Below are 19,082 nucleotides of genomic sequence, written 5' to 3'. Positions count from 1 at the left end.
ATGGGCTGGGAACTGAAAACTTCGGTGATCAAAGGCCATGGGGAGTTAAGCCACAATCTTCTAGCAAAAGGACAACCCAAAAATAAATGTTGCAAAGTTTCAGGAGGGCCCAAACACATGGGACAGCAAAGCATCTCTAAATCTGCATTAGGAAGAAATCTGAAAATATTAGTACGCACAGGAAGTATATTCCAAGAGATTCTCCATAAAAGATGTTTGAGTCTGAGCTGAATTTTAAGACTCCAAAGAGTTTTCCAATCTGACTCGGAAAGGGGGGAAATAGAAGGGTTGAGTTGGCTAGAGATCAAAGAGTGGGCAGATTTAACTGAGAAGGAACCATTGGGAGAAGGAGTCCAAACCCAACGATCCAAAGAGGGGGAAAGGGGGAGATGGATGGCTTGAATTTGAGCAACAGAAATGGGATCAAAAAGAAGGTTTAAGAGAGGTGAGAACCAATCTCTAGTAATGGGGGAAATAAGATCAGACACGTCCAGGTTGGGGAGGGAAAACAAAGATGGGTTAGGGGTTGGCTTAAAACCTGCAAGGGAGGGGATCCATGGAGAGTTCCAAACATTCAGATTATGCCCAACAGAGACCGACCAACAGGCGCCTTTGGCTACTACAGTTCTGCATTTTAGGACCCCTTTCCATAACCACGAAGCAGAGGAGGGAATTGGGGAGGAGAGAAAGCTGGAAGATTGGAGGTACTTGGTAGACAGAGCCTTAACCCAAAGAAGGTCTTGATTAGAAAGCAATTTCCAGCCAATTTTTGAAAGGAGAGCAAGGTTTTGGCATTCCATATTTCTGAGCCCGAGACCTCCTGCCTCAACAGGGGAGCATATTTTGTTCCAACCCAATAGAAAAAGGTTATGTCTTTTGTCTTGGGAAAAACCCCACCAAAATTTTCTGAGGGAGGAGTCGATTGCTTTGCAAAGGGGCTTGGGGAAAAGAAACAGAGACATGGAGTAACTTGGCATTGCATTGGCGACAGACTTGATGAGAGTTGTGCGAGCCGCTTGAGACAGAAGCTTAGACTTCCAACCAGAAAGATTGCTGAGAATCTTGAGTTTGAGGTCTTCAAAAGCAAGGCTTTTGTTTCTGTGAAAAAACAGAGGCAACCCTAGGTGCTTCGCATTGGAGGGGATCTTCCTGAGATTGAGGATAGACTGAATTGCAGCAGAAGTGGTAGGAGAGCAGTTCCTACTTAAAAACATAGAAGATTTTGCCATATTAACTTTCTGACCCGACCAAGCTGAAAATTTATCCAAGCATTTCAGAATGCAAGAAGCTTCAGAAGCATTTCCCTTGGTGAAGACCATGAGGTCGTCAGCAAAAAGAAGATGAGCCACGGGGGGGCTATTTCTAGAGATCTTTATACCGTGGATATTACCTGCCATTTCTTCCTTGAGAATGAGTCTGGAGAGCACTTCTGAACCCAGCAAAAACAGAAAGGGGGAAAGAGGGTCCCCTTGCCTGAGACCTCTATTAGGAGAAAACTTGCCAAAAGGAGAGCCATTCAAAAGGACCGAGAAGGAGACTGTGGAGATACATTGCTCAATCAATTGGATCCATTTCAAATTAAAGCCTAAACAAGAGAAGATTTTCAGGATGAAACTCCACTCCATTCGATCAAAGGCCTTCTCCATGTCGAGCTTAAGAGCCATAAGCCCTCCATTACCTCTTTTCTTCTTCATAGAGTGGAAAATCTCATGAGCTAAAATAGAGTTATCCTGAATAGAACGACCCTGCAAGAAAGCAGATTGGTTTGGGGAAATAATTTTTTGAAGAAGAGGTTTTAGCCTATTAGCCATGATTTTGGAGATAATTTTATAAGTAAAATTAGAAAGGCTAATAGGTCTAAATTGGGTAACACGAGAGGGGTTGTCAATTTTTGGAATAAGAGCAAGGTGGGTATGGTTGAATTCCTTAAGAAGAAATCCATGTCTGAAGAAGCTTTGGACAAAATTGATCACATTAAGACGGACAATAGACCAGTAGGTTTTAAAAAAGAGGCCAGTAAAGCCATCTGGGCCAGGAGCCTTATAAAGGCCAAGCTGGGAGATGACTAAACTGATCTCCCTTTCGTCAGGGATGGCACATAAGCTCAAATTTTCCTCTGAGGTAATAACAGGGGGAAGCAGGGAATCAAGCTCATCGTCCAAAGAGGGATTGGAAGAGGTAAATAAAGATTTGAAATAATCACAAAAGAGAAGGCCAATATCATTACGGTTGGAAACAAAAGAGCCATTGTCAGTTTTTAAAGAAGAGATAGAATTATACCTGCGGCGAATGGTAGTAGAGGCGTGAAAGAATTTGGTATTCAAATTTTTACTAGAGAGCCAGAGGTCTCTAGATTTTTGCTTCCATAGGCTTTCTTCCCGAATGAGCTCTTCTTGTAAAGCAAACTGTGCAAGTTATCTTCTTTGGCCAATGCATCATCAGTAGAAGGGGAGCATTGAATTTTGTTGAGCTCAGCCAACAAATTCTTGATGTTATGGTGAATGTTGCCAAAATGATGTATGTTCCATAGCTTCAAGGAGGCCTTTGAAGCTTTTATTTTCCTACTCAAAGCAAAAGCAGCTGAGCCATTGAAGGGGGTATTCCAAGCATCAGCAATGACAGCATGGCTAGAAATATCACGGGTCCAAAAGGCTTCAAATTTGAATGGCTTAGGGAGATTTGGAAAATTTCCAGAAGTGGATAACAAAAGAGGATTATGGTCAGACTCTGAAGCAGGCAAGTGAGTGAGGTGGGAATTTGGAAAAAGAAGGACCCAAAGGTGGTTGGAAAGACCCCTATCTAGACGTTCCTTTATGTTGAATCTGCCATGGCGCTTATTATTCCAGGTAAAAGGATTACCGGAGAAACCCAGGTCCACAAGGCCATTATCCTGAACAAAATTCCCAAAGAGAGAATGGGAGGAGGAACCAAAATGCCTACCTCCTTTCTTCTCAGCTGAAGAAAGGATAGCATTAAAATCACCAATCAACATCCACGGGCCTCCGAACCTATTACCAACACGATCCAAATCTTCCCAAAAACCCCTACGTGACCTCCAAGCAAAAGGGGCATGAACACAAGAAGCTAGCCAAGGGGAGGAGATCGGATCTGAATAAACCAAAAAGGAGATTTGATGATTGTTAAGGAAAACAGGCTCAATATCAGTACCCATCTTCCAAGCTACTGCAAGACCCCCCTTAGTGCCAACTGGGGGGACATGCAACAAAAAAGGGAATCCCATCCTAGAGAGAGGATTCTGATCAGCATGGAGAAAAATCTTAGTTTCACACAAGAAGATGATATCAGGCTTGTGAAGACTACAGAGTGCCCGGAGAGTACGCACTGTCGATGCATGGGCAAAGCCTCGACAGTTCCATGATAAGATCTTCATGGGACTGGGGGGGGCATGGGCAGGCCCGCCTCCTCAGCCGTGTCATTAGAGAGAGAGAACTGGTGTGGGTAAGTAATTGCCAGAGTTGCAAGGGGGGCAGGGTTGGGATGATCTTCAAAAGAGGGAGGATCAAGGGAAGGGTTAGAAGATGAGTATCCATGGGGAGAGGCTAGGGGCTTTCTGGTAGAGGAGTAAGGGTGGAATTTGGACGAGGCGTGTTTCTTTCTAACCAGGTAGTTAGGGTGGGGAGGGGTAAGGTTAGTGGTGATAATTTGGTTATTTTGAGGAGGGGATAGCACGTCGGAAGGATTGAGTGCCAGATGAGGGAAGGTGGGGTCAAGACAGGAGGATGATTCCAAGAAAAGGTCAGAAATATCCTCAATATCAGTGATAAGGGATTTGAAGTCAGGAGGGTTGATTTGGTAATTAGCTAAGGAGGGGATGTGAGGGTCTTTAATACTCGGGGGAATATCTAGTTTGTGATTGAGAGCTTGCGAAATATTAGATGGGACAGTAGGGTTACTGGTAACTTGGAAAAGAGGTGGAGTGTTTAAAGAGAAGCGATGGGAGGGTATGGTAGAGATAGACTCAGTGCCAGGGGATGGGCTCGATGAGGGGATGATTGTAAGAGATTGAGACTTAGGCTGACCTAGGGGAGTGGGATGATGGGACTGGGTTTTTGTGAACTGAGTCGAGGTAGAGTAAATGGACTCAGTTGTATCCATGGGGGCAGGAAGAGAGCTAGAAGCCTCATTCGAATGGGTTTTTCCCTTTGAAGGGGAAGGAGTGGGGACAAGGGGTTTGAAAATCTCAAAATGAGGTGGAATGACGGGAGGAGAATTGGCATTATGGATGGGGTTCATGTTAACAGTTTTTTGTTGGGGAGGGGTTTTCGCTCGCATAACAGGACCAAAAGGTGTGAAAGATTTGGAAGGAGGCCCAGCTGGACAATATATTTTTGCATGACCCAATCTGCCACAAGAAAAGCAAAAATCTGATAGTCTTTCGTACTTCAGTTGTACCCAAGAGGAAGGTTTACCTTGACGTTCCTGATAAAACCCCGAAGCCAGGGGTTGGTGCAGGGGAATGAGGACCTTAATCCTGAGGAATTCACGTCGGAAGGACTCCTTTTCCAGTAGAGTCCCTAGCTGCCCGCCAAGGATATCCGCATTCTGAGCGGTCATTAATTCAAGGGGTAAATTATGCACTTGAATCCAATATTCTCCTTTAGAGAAGTCTAGCTCTGAGAGAGTCATACTAGGATCCCAATACTTGAGGATAAGTGGATGACCACGAATGTTCCACGGGGATAGGTCCAAAACACGTTGCAAATCCTGCTGATTTTCAAAGGTGAAGAGAAAAGTGTTTTTGGCTTCAGTCTCTTCTATGGATATTGAGGATAGAAAATGCCAAGCAGTTTCTAGATTAAATTTTACAGTACTTTTTGTGGTAGGACGAAGGGAAATAACCCGGCCAGCAAGGATACAGGGAGGGGTTTCACTATTGGTAACTGTGGGAATAAGGGAAGGAGGTTTGTCTGACCAGTTAAGAGCTTCAGTTTGAGAGATGAGAAGGTCCATAACTAGCTGAAGGGTGGGGGAAGGAAACAGAGGAGAGGAAGGAAAGGAAAGGAAAGGAAAAGAGAAGTAAAGGAAAACCAGGAAAAGGAAAGCTCAAACTAGAGAGTGGGAAGAGCTTCTCTCACTAGAAGCGGGCTGTACGAATTTTTTATAATAATATTTATTATTTCGGTAAAAGATTTGATTACTGTTGGGAATAACCACATTCATTCGGCTCATCAAATCATCGGTTGTCCACAGAGCTACCAACTAATGCTGCCGCGATACCAAGAACCTTAGGATTGGCATACCCTGGGGGACATGAAGGAGACTTATCGGGTCACTCCTGGGATAGATACATTTTGGGAGGACATAGGATAGTATATCAAGATTGGGTCCCAGGATCGAACACATCCCAGGACCAAGATTCACTTAATGCATGCAAGTCCCATAATAAGCGTTCATTGGGAATGGGTCACTCCTTGGGACAAAGTCATCTTGGGAGGACATGACAGGTGGCAGCCAAATTGGGGCTGGGGATTAGACACATCCCGAGACCAAAGTTCATCCACTACATGCAAGCCTCGGAACAAACATATGTCTGGATGGCTAAACAATCACCTTAGTACGAAAAGGTACTAGGGATCATTATCCACTAATTCTACGGAATGGTGCAATTGTGTCTCAATCCTTGGATTTCTAGGATTGGATCTCATCCCATGAAACCCAGATTAGGATTATACTCCTAGATGAATTGGGATAAAAATGGATCCAATTAAGATTTCAGGTCCAAATCAAGCTTTAAGATTCTTAGTTCAAGTCAAAGTAGAAGACCTACTCTAGGTCTGACTCCATCTCTTAGCATATAAATAGGCCCCTATACTAGGTATAAACCTTAGACTCAAAAATACTGAATACTTGTGCTTTGTGCATCATATTACTCTTCTCCAATAAATTGACTTAGACATCAAAGTTTTTCCTATATAATAAAATACCGGCGAATCTTTTGACTCTCATACTATTTTGTAGTAATGGTGGAGCATCAAGAACGTGAATTGAACATCAACAGCGCATCAAATAACGTGTAGTTCACCCACACGAAAACTGTTCAAACAATGCCTTGTTTGGGAAGCAAGATTTTCCAACTCAATCTCAATTTTTTTCTAAATTCAAGTTTGGCAATTTTTTAAACTCAATTCAACTCAACTCAAAAAATTTCAACTTAACTCAAAAATTTTCAACCCAATTAATAAAAATTATAAATAAAGATTGAAAAAAAAAAATAATAATAAATAAATTTAGGGTAGCCGAAACACCCCAGGTGGTGGCTGGGCCACCCCAAGCCCAGCTGGGGTGGTCCGACCACCCCTTAATATTTTATTATTTTTAAAAACTTCTTATTATTATTTTTTTAATTAAATTTAAAATATATGTAATATTTTATTATTATTTCTATCAATGGGACATATGTTTCATTTATGACCTTAGAGAGATCCTAATTATTAATTGGATATTTTCCAATCCAAAATGGATCGGAGAAAATCCTTAACCGTACATTCCTTCGTGGGCCATAGGTCGAATAATGAAGGTTGTTGATAGAGGACAATTTTCAATCATATTTGCTTTAACAAAAGGGACATATATAGCGATTTTGACATCATATGGAGACATAATTAATGACGTTGGAAAGCTCATTTAGAGGGTTACAAAGTCATATTTCATTAAGTTTTTCTAATTCAAATGTTTACTGAGTTAAAATAGATCGTAAAAATAAAATTGAAAAGCCGTACAAAATTGCTCGTATGTTGTTTATGTTTGAACAAGCTTTAAAACGAGTTGACAAAATAGCTCGTTAAATAACTCATATGAAGTTGGGTTCGAATGAGTTATTCATAGATGCACTCTTTTAAAGTTGGGTTAGAACGAGTTGCTGTGTGAATTGACAATTCATGTAAGAATACGAGAAAACCATAGTTAGGTTCGAAAGAGCTTCTTACACGTTCAGACAAGCTTCAATAAATTTTTGTAAACAAACTTTTATTTGAGCGTTTTCTTAGGTTCAGGAGTCTAGGTAGTATAAATATATGTAATGGCTTTCTATAGCCTTAATTTATTATGTTATTTTGACCAGTGATCAATGAAAAACACTTTTAAGAGTGGTTTTCTTTTCTATCCACATTAAATCCTTGATTGAGTATTAGTTTTAAGAAGAGTTGTGATTCTTATCTTGTTTGTCTTGGCAAACTAATCACTACACGCTGCATTAATTGATATCAAAGTCAAGTTGCACTGCATCAATTATTTAATTGTTGATGGAGATCTTGTGGGCTAAACAACAAAAAAATTCGTCCAAAGCGCGTTAACTAGCAGAGCAGGAACGTTAGTAATTACTACTCTTAACTATCGGCAAATATATCAAGGATTTAATGTGGATAGAAAAGAAAACCACTCTTAAAAGTGTTTTTCATTGATAACTGGTCAAAATAACATAATAAATTAAGGCTATAGACAGTCATTACATATATTTATACTACCTAGACTCCTGAACCTAAGAAAACGCTCAAATAAAAGTTTGTTTACAAAAATTTATTGGAGCTTGTCTGAATGTGTAAGAGGCTCTTTCGAACCTAACTATGATTTCCTCGTATTCTTACATGAATTCTCAATTCACACAGCAGCTCGTTCTAACCTAACTTTAAACAAGTGCATCTATGAATAACTCATTCGAACCCAACTTCATATGAGTTATTGAACGAGCTATTTTGTCAACTCGTTTTAAAGCTTGTTCAATCATAAACAACAGATGAGCAATTTTGTACGGCTTTTCAATTTTTTTTTTACGGTCTATTTTAACTTAGTAAACATTTGAATTAGAAAAACTTAATGAAATATGACTTTGTAACCCTCTAAATGAGCTTTCCAACGCCATTAATTATGTCCCCATATGATGTCAGAATCGCTATATATGTCCCTTTTGTTAAAGCAAATATGATTGAAAATTGTCCTCTATCAACAACCTTCATTATTCGACCTATGGCCCACGAAGGAATGTGGGTCAAACACGGTAGAGGATTTTCTCCCGTCCATTTTGGATTGGAGAATATCCAATTAATAATTAGGATCTCTCTAGAGAGATCCTAAGGCCATAAATGAAACATATGTCCCATTGATAGAAATAATAATAAAATATTCTATATATTTAAAATTTAATTAAAATAATAATAATAAGAAGTTTTAAAAAATAATAAAATATTAAGGGGTGGTCAAACCACCCCAGTTGGGCTTGGGGTGGCCCAGCCACCACCTGGGGTGTTTCGGCTACCCTAAATTTATTTATTTATTTTTTCAATCTTTATTTATAATTTTTATTAATTGGGATGAAAATTTTTTGAGTTAAGTTGAAATTTTTTGAGTTGAGTTGAATTGAGTTTAAAAAATTGACAAACATGAATTTAGAAAAAATTTCAGTTTGAGTTGGAAAATCTTGCTTCCCAAACGAGGTTACTATTTTATATTCTTCTTGATTGGGTTTATTATATTCTTTAAGTAGTTTATGTTTACTTATTCATCATTTCTATTTTGTGGTCTCTCTATAAGTAAAGAGTATTGTAATACAGTTGTATACAATTTAATATACAAGATGCTTCATTTTTTTTTTTCTTCCTATTTTCGCCTTTCTCTTTTATATTTTATTATTTTATATTATATATATATATATATAAGATTCTACACCTTTTGTCCTTGTGTTGATTGCATTGCTCAAGTCACCCTCCCCGCAAAAAAAGTAGTCAAAAATCCAACAACCAAAAGTGGTGTGCCTCGTGGGCTGGGTTGAAATTGAAGCCGCCCTAGACCAGTCTTTTTCCCGGTAATAGTTATCGAAAAAGACGCAGAACAATAATTTTTATAGTGGGGTTTGAAATAATATCGAGGACACGTCATTGAGGAGATATTTATTTAACTATTACAGTTCCCCCCAGACAATTGTACCGCCCACATTCCACCGACCTGGTCATATCCTAGAAAGTGGTCCTGTTTTGGTTTTGTCTGATAGTATTATATTTCTCAAGCGTCAAGTTGCTATGCTAACCTTAAATGTCTGCGCGTGGATTTCACGCCGTGTTTAAAACATTATACATCTTTCTATCTACCTTTTATCTTAATTATCTTTTAAGGTTGATTTTCACATATTCAAATAAATTTTAGACTCTACGATTATTTATTTAGATAAGTGAGTCTAATATACATTTTTATTTTATATTATTTATCCAAATGATTAGTAACTTGAGTCGTAAATCCTTATCCTTGAGTCGGAATGATTCATACCGCAATTAAATTAGTAGAGTTCAAGGCTATTAATTAGTTAAGCTTATGGAAGGTTGAGCTTTCCAAATCAAAGCCTTGGCATAGGCCCAAGGGATTTTACTTATCCATTTATATCACTTTCATAGTGTTGGGTCGGTTTGTCTTTACTTTGATTTACTTGGTGTGTGTAAAGAATTGGCTTGGTTGAACGCATACTTAATCACTGAAAATTGTTCAACAATAATCAGATCAATTAATTATTTTTTCACAATACACTTGTTATGAATTATTTCTATTACTAATTTATAATTGTGTTTATAAACATCTAAAGCTTTCATATATAATCATAATAAAGAAAAAGAAAAAAAGAAAGAAGTATACGAAGAAGACAACAAATAACGCTAATGATAAGAACATGTTAAATAATCACGTGAACTGAAAATGTCTGAGATCTGTCACAGACAGAAATGACGTGGTCGGACTTTGGACACAAAGATGCTTGATTGATTGCTTAGATTAATTGAATTAATTTTCACCATCGCAAGTTCCATCATGCTGGGACCGGGCGTGACCCACTAACCCGAGAAGAAGAGCACGGACAGATATATCTGACGTGGATCTCATACGTGTTGAGGTGTAACTGGGCCACCATTGTTTCCTGTGGGTCCCTCCTCCAGCGCGCCAACATATTTTGCCACGTAATTGGTGCTGCAACTTGCCAATCATATATCTAATTTCGGCGGACAAGACGTGAGTTGTATTGGCACTTCAACGCTGCTATGATACGAAGGAAATGATTGTAATGCAATATGTGAAAAAAAAAAGAAGAAACTTCTTTGGAATAATTTAAGATCACTACCACCATATGTTATACATACGAGCACTGATTGGCAGCACGCGCGGGCGTGGCACGCCCAGTGCAAATTTTTTTTTTTTTTTTTTTTTTTAAGATCAACAGCACGGGCGTGCAATGCACGCCGCGTGCTGTTGATCTTTACCCTATACAGGATGATCATTACCACTAAAAAATCATAAATAATAAAAACCAGAAAGAAAAAGGGGTGGGCTCCCCCTAAAATGAAAACAACATTACAAATAAACAATAAAAAATGGGATAAATAAGTGTCTAAATCCTCTCAATATAACCAAATAAAGTGGTAATAAAAATAAAAAGAGCATAATTAAGATAAATATATCTGAACCTTCACTTGTAAACAACATTAATCACAAGAAGAACACTGAAGCGATAAAAACAGTGTTAGAGTCCGAATCAAAGACTGTAGAAGAGAAATTCACCAACACAAATTCGATTATAAAGGATAAATTCACAAAACAAATAGGAGACAATAACCCACACAGTACAAAAGCAGTAGAATACAAAGAAAGCTTGAAGTTTACTTGTAAGACTTAGAATCTGTTTGAGATTGTGTTTGAGAGGCTTAAAAGTGTTTTTAACATTCAAAAAGCCATTTTGAAAAAAAAAATGTACTCGTTTGATAAAAAACTTAAAAGCGCTTTTAAGGGTCCAAAAAGCCTAAAAATGCATGGCTAAAAAGCATTTTTGGCAAAAGCTTAAAAATGAAGCTTTTGCTTAAAAGTTCTTTTTGACTTAAAAGCTCTATTTCTCAAATACAATTCCAAACATGCTCTTATTCATTTATAGATTGGCTATAAGCTTGAATTATAGAAGTCTCCTTGAAAAGATAAATTCACAAAACAAATAGGAGACAATAACCCACACAATACAAATGCAGTAGAATACAAACAAAGCTTGAAGTTTACTTAATTGTGAGACTTATTCGTTTATAGATTGGCTATAAGTCATTATTTTTACCTGCTACTGACTTTGTTGATAGATTGGTGATCATCCTCCAGCTGCATATCTGGTTGTTGCTTTAACAATGATAAATTGATAATCCTACCATTTTATGGTGTATAAACTATAATGCAAATAACCTTTCTCATTGAAAATCAAGGTGCCTTTTCCAGTCAAATGCGCATAAATTCTTGGACAAAAAGGGTGGTTCTGCTTAAACAAGTAAATTCTTTGTTTTAGAAAAGGGTTGGACACCATCTTGCGTTGCGTGTATCAGGTCTCCAATGGGTGTGGAACTGCAAATACCATTTACAAAAGGCCTTCTCTGTAAAAAAGAAAGAAATTAAATGAACAGAAATATCATGGCGGCAGCCTCATGTGTTCTCTGCAGGCCGGGATCTGTGCACCTAGAAACATGAGATCCAAAACATCATCTTTTTCAAGTTCAGCGTTCGCGGCGGCCGGCGTAGACCAACGCAGATCGAGGAGTTGCCCTTTAAGGCTTCAAACTGATGCCAAAAATGTTGTGTGTTTTTTTAATAAAAAAGCGATTAATTATAATCGTATTGCACACGGAATTTATTTGAATACGAGTTGACACGACACGAGTGAAAGTGCCATTACATACAATAAAAGACGTATAAGCATTAATCTTGAAAGGAATCAACAAAAAAATAAATGATTGAATGAAGATAAACATTCTCCAACAAAATATTTTTGGAGTGCGTTCAAAAATGGCTGCCATATTTACGTCACTGTTAAAATCAAGCGCGTTGGTTGCAGGTTGATACAGAAACCCATGCAAGGCAGGTTTTATTTGTCTCGTGAAGGAAAGATGGGAAAAACAACAAACTACTTTTTTCTGCGATTTACCTTCAAGTCCCGGCAGAGCTATTCCTTCCACGTGGGCTTTAAGAAAACGACAAAATAATAGCAACAAAAATATCCTAATATTTTATTATCGTAAAAATGTAAACCCTCTTCTGAGGGGAAGAAAGATAGAGACCCCAATCAGTACCCCTAGACTCCACGTGTCAAGATCTGGAAAGATCGAGAGCGTGAAACATGCTCGAGCTTTAACGCTCACATGGTATATAAACCCGCCTCTTCCCGATCTCGTCTCCCACCTTACTGCGTTGTTTCGTGAGCAATTTCGTTGTTTCAAAGCATCATCAGGAGCATTTCTTCGTGGAATGCGCTTCTCCTGCTGAGCGATTTCTCTCTTTAGAAAAAAAGCGTTTGCGCTCTCTCGTTGGGAGCTAAGACTAAGAGCAAAAGCTTTCGGCGCGGCGGCGAGGGATCTACTGGTGAGTCTTAAAGGGCCTCTCTGGTCAATTTTTGAATAATTTTTGGCTTTCAATACTCTTGTTCTTGCTGTGACTCCTGCGGTGACCGGTAATTTTCGAACTATTTCGTTGATTCCGAGGTGCGTTTGTGTGAGAAACGAGATTAAATCCTCGGGAATTCTGGTTTTCTGAGGTTTTCTTTGGACCATGCATGGCTACGTTGAGCTTCTGCTCTCGTTTAATTGCCAAGGAATTTGAACTTTGAAGCGTTGAGGAGGTGAATGAATAGGTGGCCTTTGCTTCAGGAACGCGAGTAGATCTACACGTTCTGGTGGTGATTAACCTTCTTTAATGACTTTAATTTCATGAACAATATCCCCTCAAATACTTCCGATTTGTTCGCAGATCACGACGATCCTCGCTGATCTATGCTGGAAAATTGAAATTCTTTAATTTAGCAGGACTCCGTAAATTTCATTCTTCAAATTTCGATCGTCACTGCTGTTTCTATCCCTAGAACTTGCTAAAAAGAACAAAACAAACAAAAAATATATATATATATATATATATATCTAAAATCAGCTCGTTCATTATTATTGAAAAATGGATTTTCTTAATCGTGAACAGTATGAAACTTTTTCCTTACATCTTTTCCTGCACTTCTCAGTGGATTTTTAAATATTTTTTTTGTCATTTTCTATACAAAAATTGTTCCGCTTTGCCAGTTAAAGTTAAAGATGAAAGTCGAAAAAGAACGCTGTGGTGTGGTCCACCTATGCTCTGTTCCAAGCCCCTTTTCATTCGATTTTGCTATTTTTCGTGAAACCGCCTGAACTTTGTATAATTACCGAACTAGCACCGACATAAATAAAAGGATATAATTAATAATTTAATTTCCACATACAGGGCTTCGAAAAATTGATAAATCTACGCAAAAATCGAACAAAGAGAAAAAAACAGAGAAAATAATATTAATATCACGTCTCTAGTTGGAAATGTTCAAGATGGCATTAGGTGGGTCCCTCGGGGGGAAGCCACGTGGCAATTATCCGAATGTACAGACAAAGTTTACGCGGGAATCTCAAAAATCCCTCTTCAACAATTTCCCGTCTCTTATATGGTTACTGTGCTTTGATGTTAAAAGAGTAAATTTGGTTTCTAACTTTTGTTTCTATGCGTATATATGTTGTTTGGTTCATTGAGGATGTTTTAAATTGTGCGACAGAACTTTTAGGAGCTCAAAAATGACGGTCACACCGGGGATCTCCATCAACGACGGGAACCTTGTGGTTCAGGGGAAGACTATACTGACTGGAGTGCCTGATAACATTGTGCTGACGCCGGGATCAGGTTTGGGGCTTGTCGCTGGTGCCTTCATTGGTGCCACGGCTTCCGATAGCAAAAGCCTCCATGTGTTCCCCATGGGTGTTTTAGAGTAAGTTCTAATTCTTTTGGTAATTTTACTGTCATGCACCCATGAATTCTGTGGAAATATCTGCATATTTGCAGCCAACTCTGCTAGCATGCACCATATTTTGAATTGAAATTTATATGAATTGCAGCTGTAGGAATAAGGGGAGTTACAATAACTCAATAGACAAAGAATTCAAGAGTTAAAGAGTTACAAATAATAAATTTAGCCATGAAAATACTTTGATGTGCGGACTAGACTTTGATGTGTGCCACCTTAATTCTCTGAGTCTCTATTCTTTGTTTTCATTTATCTTCTCTAAATTATAGGTTCTAATATTAGAATCGATTGGTTAATAACTATTTTTTATTTAGATCCACAGTTTTAGTTTTCTAGTTTTAAATGTTTTTCTTATGGAATTTAGAAAATTTCTGGGTTTCTTGTTTGATTGGTGACTCAAAGAAACAAGCATCATAATTTTGACAATGATTTTGTAACAGGGGACTTCGATTCATGTGTTGTTTCCGGTTCAAGCTGTGGTGGATGACTCAAAGAATGGGGACATCTGGGGGAGAAGTTCCTCTGGAGACTCAATTCATGCTCGTAGAGAGCAAAGATAACACTGAAGGAGACAATCAAGATGACGGCCCAACCATCTACACTGTCTTCCTCCCTCTCCTTGAAGGCCCGTTCCGTGCTGTTCTGCAAGGCAACGACGAGAATGAGATTGAGATTTGCCTCGACAGTGGTGAGTAGTAGATCATGGCCATCAAAAAAGTATCTGGTGTAACCGTGTAGGCACTACACATCTTCCCCGTCATACCATTATTTTAGGCCCATATCTTCCCTGTATTGAGTCCCATCCCGTCTGCCAATAATGAAGAAGAGTAAACATTCGTATGTGGGGTGGAGCTGTCATTAATGCAAACACAATCAGGCTGGAGAGACCACTGAATGACTCTATGGTTCACATGAATCAATTTATTGTATTTGGGGATGGAAAAAATAGAGAAGGGTCGAGTTCGAAAGATCCAAAACGACTTGTTTTTTGTGGTGTCTGAATTGGTTTTGCAGGAGATAATGCTGTTGAGACAAATCAAGGCCTTCACCTTGTCTACATGCATGCTGGAACCAATCCTTTCGTAGTAATCAACCAGGCTGTAAAGTGAGTCCTTCACCTCCCTTGAACGATTTTCTTCAGCTTTTTTCTGAATTTGACATTATTACAAGGATCTTAGATTAAAGATAATGCGTTTGCGTTCTACTTTCTGGAGAATGAGTAACGACTCCTTAATTGCTATTCTTTAAACAGGGCTGTAGAAAAACATAGGCAAACTTTCCATCATCGTGAGAAGAAAAAGGTGACAACATCTCTATTTGTTTTTTTTGTAAAACTTAAGATGTGCATAAATTATTGAAAAATAAAATATATGTTTGATAAAAAAAGCAAGTTGATCCCTTAATAATAAGGAATCTCTGAATGAATCTCATGATACTCTTCTGCTGGTTGTATGCAGTTGCCTTCTTTCGTTGACTGGTTTGGCTGGTGCACATGGGATGCTTTCTATACAGATGTCACAGCTGAGGGCGTTGAGGAAGGCCTTAAAAGGTTATTAATCACTTAGGAACTAACTTCTTTTCAACACTTGTTTTTGAGAAATAAAAACAATAATTATAGAATATAAAGTCACTGAGTTGTATTCTGGAACAATTGCAGCTTATCCAAGGGAGGGACACCTCCAAAATTCCTAATTATAGATGATGGTTGGCAGCAGATTGAAAGTAAACCCAAGGATGCTGATGCTGTTGTGCAAGAAGGAGCACAGTAAGATCTCTCCCTCTCAAATACACGCCCTTTTCGAAATGAAGTGCTATATGCAGTATTAATTTTCTGTAGAACTTCAAAGGACAGCTCATCATTATAATTAAGTTTTCTCCTGGTAAAACGAATTACCATAATGTCTACTTCATGTTAGAACAAAAATTAGAAATGTTAAGAAGTTACCAACTATCCAGAGTGTCTTAACTCTCTTTTTTACCCCCCTCATGTGATGTTCTCAAGCAGTTGTTAATGATTCATTGGCTAATTTATTGATTGCAGGTTTGCAAGTAGGCTGACAGGAATCAAAGAGAATGAAAAATTTCAAAAGAATAGCAAGAATGATGAACAGCTCTCAGGCTTGAAGCAAGTTGTAGATGGAGCCAAGCAACATCACGACGTGAAGTAAGTGGTCGAAGTTGATCTTTTGATTTCTCTTTTCATATTCTATTTCCATTGTTGTAAATCGTGTGTGAATCACTTTTCTCCTATATGACGTTGTCATGTACAGTATCTATTTGCTACAATCTTAGCTGCATTGGTTAAATTTGTAGCAGTAATTTTTTTTATACATTCTGTGGATCTCTTTACACATGATGGTCACTCACCAAAAATAGATTCATTTTCACTCACCAAAAACTTACCTCTCTGAACGATCAGAGTTAAATTGCAAGTGGCTATTCCTATATGGGGAATTTAGAACAGAATCTGTGTTGGGAAGGAGGAAATAATCAAAAAAACATGAAGTATACTACTCTATAGTGTCTCGCATTCAAGAATAGGAAGGCAAACATTTTAATTGCTTTGGTTGCAAGACAATATAGTGAGATTAAATTCTGCTTATATTTCTTTGGAAAAGGGAAAGGATTTCCTAGGAAATAGGGTATTTTACTCATAAAGTTCCATTTCTATTATTTGTTGGCACAGATATGTGTATGTGTGGCATGCTCTAGCTGGTTATTGGGGTGGAGTGAAGCCAGCAGCCGATGGTATGGAACACTATGACACTGCTCTCGCATATCCAGTGCAGTCCCCTGGTGTACTAGGCAACCAACCAGACATAGTCATGGACAGTCTGGCTGTTCACGGCCTGGGTCTGGTGCATCCAAAGAAGGTTTTCAACTTCTACAATGAGCTTCATGCTTACCTGGCATCATGTGGAGTAGATGGAGTAAAAGTTGATGTGCAAAACATTATTGAGACTCTGGGTGCTGGCCATGGTGGCAGAGTTTCTCTCACAAGTATCTACAACCAAGCCCTTGAGGCCTCAATTGCTCGAAACTTCCCTGACAATGGATGCATTGCTTGCATGTGTCACAACACTGATGGGATGTACAGTGCCAAGCAGACTGCTGTGGTGAGAGCTTCTGATGACTTTTACCCTCGGGACCCTGCTTCCCATACCATCCATATTTCCTCTGTGGCTTACAACTCCCTCTTCCTCGGAGAATTTATGCAACCTGACTGGGATATGTTCCATGTAAGTAGAAATAAATCATTTTATGTTTGAGCTGATATTGACAAGGGGATATTAATAAAATTATGAAATGAGGTCATTTCTCATAGCTCTAGAAATGAGTGTATTTTCACTAATATTATATCATATCATTAATCTTGTATTTGATGAAGGCTTTAAGTTAACCAATAATTTTATTTTTTTCAAAGCAAATGGGTAGAGTTATATGTTGCTCCTTTTAAATGGCATCTTGCTAATCCATTTACTTTGACATTGTCATCATCCACTTGCAATATTGATCAAAGAATCTTTTTTTGCAGAGTCTACACCCAGCAGCAGATTATCATGGTGCAGCTCGCGCAATTGGTGGATGTCCAATTTATGTTAGGTAATATTAGCATGAACTTTTTGGCCTTTCCATGAAAATAATGAAGTCATTGTTATAAGGGAAATATAACAAGGTTTTTTAATGTGAATCTTAAATTGTCTTGTTTTTAATAGTGATAAGCCTGGCCATCACAACTTTGAACTTTTGAAGAAACTGGTCCTCCCTGATGGATCAGTTCTCCGTGCCCAGCTACCTGGTAGACCCACCCGTGATTGTCTCTTTGTTGATCCAGCTAGAGATGGGAAAAGGTTTGCTCTTTCTCCATTATCATCTTCTTAACCAACTATATATTAGGAACATAGTACAGAAATACTCATGTAGAAAATTTATATTGCAGCTTGCTCAAAGTATGGAATGTAAACAAATACTCTGGAGTAGTTGGTGTGTTCAACTGCCAAGGTGCTGGATGGTGCAAGATTCAGAAGAAAACCCGCATCCATGATGAATCTCCTGGTACCCTTACTGGTTCTGTCCGAGTTACTGATGTTGAACTCATGGCTGAAGTTGCCGGTGCCAATTGGAACGGGGAGACGGTTGTTTATGCCCATAGATCAGGTAATTAGTTGAGGCTAATTCATATATATTCTCCAAATACGGAATTCTTATACAAAATTCTGAAATGTTTGAACAAACTTTTGAAATTCAGGAGAAGTGGTTCGCCTACCAAATGGTGCTTCGGTACCGCTGACACTTAAAGTTCTTGAGTATGAGCTTTTCCACTTCTGTCCACTTAGGGTGAGACTTTCTGGACGCCCTTCTTTTTTCTATCAGGCTGATTTCTTGAATAGACATACTGAATTTTCTGTTTCTCTTTGGTGCAGGAAATCACATCCAGCATTTCATTTGCGCCAATCGGGCTGCTCGACATGTTCAACACTGGTTGTGCAGTGGAGCAGGTTGAGGTCCATATGGCTTCCGACAGGAAATCGGAGCTCTTTGATGGTGAAGTTTCATCAGAGCTGACCACTTCTCTCGGTGAGGATCGATCTCCAACTGCTACAATTGCCCTTAAAGTCCGGGGATGTGGACGGTTTGGTGCTTACTCTTCCCAGCGGCCATTGAAGTGCAGAGTGGGGAATGCTGAGACTGAATTCAACTATGACTCAGCAACTGGATTGGTTGCCTTTAACATCCCAGTCCCAGAAGAAGAGATGTACAGATGGCCTCTAGAGATCCAAGTTTAAGTATTTTCAGTATCATGATATTGTCTGAGTAGAATGCTCTACCATTATTAGGGAGAGTGGAGGTTGAGAGGGCTCAGGCACATGTTTACTGGTGATGCGTGGCTTGGATCAGATGATGTGCCTTTGTATTGGAATAACTTTGGCGAACTATGTTTGTTGTTCATTTCTCCTAAATAAAAATGCTTATTTCTTCTACATTTGCTGTGATCTTTGGGTGAGGTATTTTTCTAGCATTTTGGCATTATTATTCACTTCATAAAAGATCCAACATGCAGATGGCATTGCCAAACATGCCATAAAACTTACAAATTGTATGTGTCTAGCTTTGTATATAATTGTGCACTGGCATTGTTCAGTTTTCCTGACAAATTCTGTACTGCACCTACATATCAAATTTATAAATTCGCTTCTTAAGAAAACGCTATCATCCTTGATTTGTGGGCAATTGTAATTGTGTGAATACCTTA

General features: G+C 38.7%; 2 protein-coding genes across 2 annotated transcripts; one reads left to right on the top strand and one right to left on the bottom strand.

Moving 5' to 3' along the window:
• Positions 1–2,320: 2,320 nt before the first annotated feature.
• LOC148583267 (uncharacterized) lies at positions 2,321–3,391 on the bottom strand. Its single transcript, XM_088511059.1, has one exon. The coding sequence runs from the start codon at positions 3,389–3,391 to the stop codon at positions 2,321–2,323; it is 1,071 nt and encodes a 356-aa protein (XP_088367185.1).
• An 8,801-nt stretch (positions 3,392–12,192) lies between these two features.
• Positions 12,193–18,810, top strand: SIP2 (seed imbibition 2). Its single transcript, XM_059606337.2, has 14 exons — positions 12,193–12,378; positions 13,583–13,792; positions 14,269–14,516; positions 14,843–14,933; positions 15,081–15,129; positions 15,286–15,377; positions 15,486–15,593; positions 15,870–15,992; positions 16,515–17,067; positions 17,364–17,431; positions 17,545–17,679; positions 17,769–17,986; positions 18,078–18,166; positions 18,253–18,810. The coding sequence occupies exons 2-14, from the start codon at positions 13,602–13,604 to the stop codon at positions 18,613–18,615; spliced, it is 2,328 nt and encodes a 775-aa protein (XP_059462320.1). The 5' UTR covers positions 12,193–12,378; positions 13,583–13,601; the 3' UTR covers positions 18,616–18,810.
• The last annotated feature ends 272 nt before the right edge of the window (positions 18,811–19,082 follow it).

This window comes from Corylus avellana, chromosome 10 (genome assembly GCF_965113065.1).
Source record: "Corylus avellana chromosome 10, dhCorAvel1.hap1.2, whole genome shotgun sequence".
NCBI lineage: Eukaryota > Viridiplantae > Streptophyta > Magnoliopsida > Fagales > Betulaceae > Corylus > Corylus avellana.
This window is presented reverse-complemented; position numbering and strand designations above follow the sequence as displayed.

What these genes read in the sequence shown, in the direction of transcription:
- LOC148583267 (XM_088511059.1), bottom strand. Translation starts at nt 3,391, where the DNA reads ATGAAGATCTTATCATGGAACTGTCGAGGCTTTGCCCATGCATCGACA.
- SIP2 (XM_059606337.2), top strand. Translation starts at nt 13,602, where the DNA reads ATGACGGTCACACCGGGGATCTCCATCAACGACGGGAACCTTGTGGTT. An exon ending in GGATGTCCAATTTATGTTAG is followed by an intron (nt 17,432 to 17,544) that starts GTAATATTAGCA and finishes TGTTTTTAATAG; the next exon opens with TGATAAGCCTGGCCATCACA. An exon ending in TGTTTATGCCCATAGATCAG is followed by an intron (nt 17,987 to 18,077) that starts GTAATTAGTTGA and finishes TTTGAAATTCAG; the next exon opens with GAGAAGTGGTTCGCCTACCA.